The sequence below is a fragment of the Belonocnema kinseyi genome, chromosome 2 (genome assembly GCF_010883055.1).
Source record: "Belonocnema kinseyi isolate 2016_QV_RU_SX_M_011 chromosome 2, B_treatae_v1, whole genome shotgun sequence".
NCBI lineage: Eukaryota > Metazoa > Arthropoda > Insecta > Hymenoptera > Cynipidae > Belonocnema > Belonocnema kinseyi.
In genome coordinates, this window is record NC_046658.1 from 107,570,082 (window position 1) to 107,576,572 (window position 6,491).

General features: G+C 28.8%; 1 protein-coding gene across 2 annotated transcripts in view; it reads left to right on the forward strand.

Annotated features, from left to right (window-relative positions):
* The window catches only part of LOC117168102 (breast cancer anti-estrogen resistance protein 3), a 45,706-nt gene extending 42,453 nt beyond the window's left edge, over nt 1–3,253 (forward strand). For both annotated transcript variants that reach the window (XM_033353479.1, XM_033353480.1), the window contains one exon: nt 2,370–3,253. In XM_033353479.1, the coding sequence (XP_033209370.1) occupies nt 2,370–2,701 (332 nt within the window). In that variant the 3' untranslated portion in view covers nt 2,702–3,253. The remainder of the gene's footprint in view (nt 1–2,369) is intronic.
* Nucleotides 3,254–6,491: the final 3,238 nt, after the last annotated feature.

Consider the following 6,491-nt stretch of genomic DNA (forward strand, 5'->3'; position numbering starts at 1 on the left):
AATTTGTCCCATAAAGAAAAACCATTTTTTCCTATTTGTTTAAACAATTGCGTTTTAAACAAAACCTATCCACTTCTCGTAAAATTAACCGGTACCATTGGACTCAGCGGGTCAAAATACATAAGATTAACTAGTTTTTACCTTTTGCCTCTTGAATGCATACGGGAACATACGCAGCTCCCGGACTAATAGGGATAAGCGACATCTGTGAGGGAAAGCCGGCTTATCCACAATTTTATTTTTAATAATTAATTATTTCTTTCTCTGAATAACAAATTTTAATATTAGAGATTGTTTTCTTTTTCAGAAATTTAATAGAGATTCAATAAAGTTAGGGTACTTAACAATTTGTTAGACAGTGTAAGGAAACTTTAAAAGTTTAAAAGCAAAGTTTTTTAGTAAAATTTAAGAAAGTTAAGATATTTAACAACTTGTTAGATAGCATAAGCAAAATTTATAATGTTTTTTTAGAGAGATTAATAAAAGTAGGACATCAAACAATTTATTAGTTGGTATAAACAAATTTTATAAAGTCTTTTGGAGAGATTGAATACAGTTAGTACATTACAGAATTTTTTAAATAGCGATATTTATATAGTTTTTTATAGAGATTCCATAAAGTTAGGATATTTTAAATTTTGTTAGAGAGTGTAAGAAATCTTTTTTTTCATTGAGATTTAATAAATTTAGAATTTTTAAGTATTTCTAAAATAGTATAATAAAAACTTTTTAACGTTTTTTTTTAGAGAGATTAAATAAAGTTAGGATATTTAACAATTTTTTGGGTAGTTTAAGCATACTTATAGCGTTTTTCATTGAGATTAAACGAAGTTGGAAGGATGTTTTATAATTTGTTAGATAGTGTAAGCTAACTTTACAATGTTTTTAGAAAGATTCATTAACTTAAAGATTTTTAGCAATTTTTTAAATAGTATAATTAATGTTCATAAAGTTTTTTTTAGAGAGTTTCAATAAACTTATGATATCATACAATTTGTTAGATAGTATATGAAAATGTTATAAAGTTTTTTAGGGAGATAAAATACAATTAGGATATTTAACACTTTTTGTTAAATAGTATAAGAAAACTTTATAATTTTTTTAGAGAGATTCAATAAGGTTATGATATTTGAAAATATATGTTAGAAAGTATGAGAAAACTTAATAATGTTTTTATAAAGAGATTTATTGAAGTTAGCATATAAAACAAATTTGCTAGATAGTATATGCAAATTTTATAGTCTTTTACAGAGTTTCAATAAAGTTAGGATATTTAACAATTTTTTAAATACTGTAAGAAAAATAAATAAAAGTTTTTTTTAGAATGTTACAATGAAGTTATGATATTTGTAAGTATATGTTAGAAAGTGTATAGAAACTTTAAAAAGTTAGAATCTTAAAAAAATTATAAATAGTCTAAGCAACTTTTATAAATTTTTTTTTTAGTAGATTCAATAAAGTTAGGATATTTAACAGTTTGTTGGATAGCGCAAGCAAACTTTGTAAAAGTTAGTTAAAGAGATTCAATAAAGTAAGGATACTTAACAGTTTATTAAAAAGTGGGAGAAAACTTTATAATTTTTTTTTTTTAGAGAGTTTCGTTAATGTTCAGATATTTATCAATTTTTTAAATCGGGTAATCAAACTTCGTCTAGTTTTTTTCATATATTTTCAATAATGTTAGAGTAACAAACAATTTGTTAGATAGTATAATCAAACTTCATACAGTTTTTTCCAGAGAAATTTAATAATGTCGGGATATTTTACAGTTTGTTAGATAGTCTAAGCAAACATTATACTGTTTTTTTAAAGAGAGATTCATTGAAGTTCGGGTAATTTAATTGAACGTCCATCATTTAAAAAAGGATAATGCAACCTTCCTAACAGTTCTCCACATGTTTTAGTAGTGAAAATAAAGCCCCCAAATTTATTTAATCTACCTGATAGATTGAATAAATTTGGAGGCCTTATTTTCACTACTAAAACATGTGGAGAACTGTTAGCAAGGTTGCATTATCCTTTTTTAAATGAAGGACGTTCAATTAAATTTTTTTCTTTCAAATGATTAAAAAATTTATGTAATAACGAAAAAGATACCCTGATTTGAGAAGAATCGATTGATCTATCATATTATTAAATTGTATTGAAGAGTACGGAAGTTATAGTCATTTACATAATAAGGAAAACCATTTTTTTTAAACCAACTTTTCATTAACATGATTTAAAGTCTATAGGGGAAAAAAGACACTCATAATAAGGAAGCAAAGTGCGTTTCTAATGAGCGCCATAAATTTTCACAAAATTTAGGATATTTAACCATTTTTAAGTATCGTTAAGTAAATCTTTAAGGTTTTTTTTTTAATTTGCAGGAACAGTATCACCTTCAGGCATAGCAGCAGCAATCCTAGCACCCTGGGAACATTCAGCTTCAGATTGTGGTCTCTCGATTGTTTGGGCCCATCTCGAATCTTCTCGAAAATTAACAGAAAACCTCCCTCTTTTCCGAAGAAACGCCGAAATCGCCTTAGAGGGTTGCAGAAGTGATGAACTTCTTACTGACGCTTTTCGTACTGAATTTCATATAAAATTTTTATGGGGAAGTAGAGGGGCTACAGTATCCCCAGAAGAGAGACATATCAAGTTCTCTCAAGTTCTCGATGCAATGTTCGAAAAATGTGCTGCCACCGAAATATCTGCGTAAATTGAAAAGACTTTTATTTCACAACTAAACGAGATTTAACGCACAGAATCGTCTTTTAAAGACTACTGAAACGACTGAAAATAATCTCTGGGAAACAGTACTTACGTTACTCGCACAAAAAATCGAGTTTTAAAAAATTTATTTAACGATTAAAAAATCCTGCTCGATATCTCAGATAGAGAATTATAGTAGAGTGGGATTAAAATAATATCAAACGACTCTCGTGAAGCCTAATTGCATTTTGTACAACGCATATTCTTCATTTTGTACAACATTTCTTTTTTAGGATTTTTATGTATAAACAAAATATAGCGTTGAGACTTACTGTATTGTAGCGAAATATATACAATTCTATTAAAAGTAAGTCGGATTATATACTGCCAATGCTCTCGCTATCAAGAACAGGCAATACGAAGTAACGCGTCCAAAGAAGAGAGCATCGTATCAACCAAATAAGTTACCAGCAATATCGTGTACTTAAAAAATAATCTTCTGTATATTATATATTATATTATATTATATTATATTGTAAATGTTGTTTATGTTTGTTCATACATATAAAATGATGAGAACACCAAGATCATGATTTCATTTTTTAACCCTCTTTTCCAATCCTGCCTGAAAAAATTATATCTTGCATACTTGATTATAATAGTCCATTTTTTTAACTCACCACGAACTTCGAAATTTTTTTTAGAAAATTCCCTGTTGCTTTTAAGACTTTACATTTTTACTCCTACAAAGTAACTTTTGAAAAGCCAAAGTGTTAACTACTCGGATTTTTAGCGTACAACAGATTAAAATATTGCTATATAGCGTGGGATTGCAAAAAATTTGGTCGTAGGAAATTCATTATAGAAAATAATGATATAGAAAAAAATTATAGAAAAAAATATAGAAAAACTAGATAAGAATAAATAATACAAAAAAATTGAAAGTAATTATGTAAAACGTAGACTGGCTTGGAAGCAAATAAAGAATTCATCCTTTTCAATCATTTTTAATCTTTATAATAAAAAGGGATAAATAATATGTATCCGATTTTAACTGTTTGCCAATCTAAATTCATGTCTATCTTTTTCAATACTCTCTTTTTTTATCTTATCCTATTCTTGATCTATCCACGTCAATCTTTTCCTATCTCTTTGTCAATCCAAATTCCCATCTATCTTTTTTAATCTCATTTGCTCGATATTATCCTATCCTACATCTATCAACGACTATATATTTTGTCTCTTTACTAATCTGAATTTACGTCTTATCCTTTTCAATCCTTATTTCTCTATCTTATCCTTTATTTTATCAATCCACTTTACTCTTTATCTATCTCTCTATCAATCTAAATCTATCTTCTTCACTCTTCTTTTTTTTTATCTCATCCTATTCTTTATCTGTCCACTTAAATCTTTTTCTATCTCTTAGTCAATCTAAATTCATGTCGATCTTTTCAAATCCCACGTCTATCAACGTCTCTCTTGTTCTATCATTTTGCCAATCTTAATTGACTCTATCTTTTTCCATCATCTCTTCTCTATCTCATCCTATCGTTCATCTATCCATGGCAACCTTTTCCTTTCTTTTTTTCAATTTAATTTCTTGCTTAACTTTTCCAATTTACTTTACTATATTATTCTATCCTGATTCTATCAACGTCAATATTTTTCTATCTCTTTATCCATTTAAATTCCCGTCTATCTTTTTCTATCTCTTTGTTAATCTAAATTTACTTATATATTTTCAATCTTTTTTTTTCATATCTCATCCTATTCTTGATCTATCCACGTCAATCTTTTGCTCTTTCTTTGTCAAACTAAATTCCCGCCTATCATTTTAAATCTCTTTTACTCTATCTTGTTTTATCCTACATCTATCAAAAATGATATTTTTATATATCTTTGTTAATCTGTATTAACGTCTTCTCTTTTTCAATCCTCTCTTCTCTATCTCCTCCTACCCTTTATCTACTTACGTCCATCTTTTTCTATTTATCTGTTAAAATGAATTCTAATCTTCCTTTTCCAAGTTTCTCTATTGCATCTTAGAAATACTACATCTATACACGTATTTTTTGTTATCTCTTTGTCAATATAAATTCGCATATTTTTCTATCTCTATCAATTTCAATGCGAATCTATCTTCTTCGATCTTCTCTTTTCTATCATATACTATCCTTTATCCACCTCAGCCTTTTTCTATATCTTTGTCAATATAAATTCATGTCTATCTTTTTAGATCTCTTTGTAAATCTAAATTCACATCTATATGTTCAATCTTCTCTTATCTATCTTATTATATCCTTGATCCATCCACATCAATCTTTTCCTATTTCTTTGTCAATAATCTAAAATTGTTTCAATAATTTTTAATGTATAATCCGTTGAAATCTATTTCAATTTTTGGAATCACTAGCATTCCCGTGAAATTTAATTAATTTATTTATTTATTTATCTAATTTTTCTGGTAATATCTTGAAATCTTTAAAAATCCTACAATAATTCTTTGAAATTCCTTGAAATCCTTGGGGATTTAGACAAATTTTTGAATTTGGCGAAATTCTTTGAAATACCTTAAAATACTTTGAAACTGCTAGAAATTCTTTGAAATTTCATTTGATTTAATGTATCTCACACAATTTTCCGAAACTCCTCGACATCTTTGAAAAATCCTCTGAAATCCCTTGAAATGTTTTGAAATTCCTTGAAATTCTTAGAAATATTTTTAATCTCTTAAAAACAAATGAAATTTTTTAAAATTAGTAATTATTTGGAAATCCCATAAGATCCCAAGTGCGAAGTCACATACGGCCCAACATTGGCCCATAGTCGGCGAAAATATTGCCGAAGCTCGGCTGCCATTATCGTGCCAATGGCGGAATGATACCTATGGTCTGCAGTTGGCAGCCAAGGTTTGGCTGCCATTGTTGGCCCAACACTGGGTACCAGTATTGGACCAAACTTGGCTGCCATCGTCGTGCCATTCCCGCATTGATAACTATGGCCTTGACTTGGCAACCAGGGCTTGGCTGTCATTGTCGGCCCAACACTGGCTACGGTCTAAGGATATGACAAAAAAGATATTTAAAAAATAAATAATAATTGATTAATTGATTTATTAATTGATTGATTTAAACTCAATACATATATTACAATTTGAACATTATATTTTACAAATATAATTTCGAACGCTACGGGGTACCGAACCTACATCTATACCTAAATCTATCGCCTAGCAGTCGGGCGTCCTAACCACTCCGCTAAACTCACAAGTTGAATCTCTGTGAAAAAGCCATCCTCATAAGCTGCAGTTCAGAAAAGTTAAAGAACCAAATTTTAAGCTCTCTTTGTCAAATCATTTACTATTATGTGAGGTTGTGTAAATGTAAAATACACAAAATGTTAACAGGAATATCAATACACTAATTTTTAAATAAATAATTTAAATCGATTACAAATTTTCTTCGCGTAATATTTCATTTTTTTTCAGTTGTTTTTCACTTGGTGAAACAAAGTGCCGATTCTGGGTCAAGCATCGGTGGAGAATCGGCAAATATAAATAGCCAACATAGGGTGCCAACACTGGCTCAACATTGGGCCAATTTAAATAAAACATGGTTTTCCGTGGTAAAAGTTACACTGGGCCCAGTAATGTGACATCACTAGGCCAGACTATTCGACACTAGAAAAAATTGAGACACATATATTTGTATTGCTTAAGATCTCCTCTTTCCGACGGTGCCAATGAAATTCCTCAAAAAATTTATTTATTATCCCAAAATGCAGTTTAAACAAAA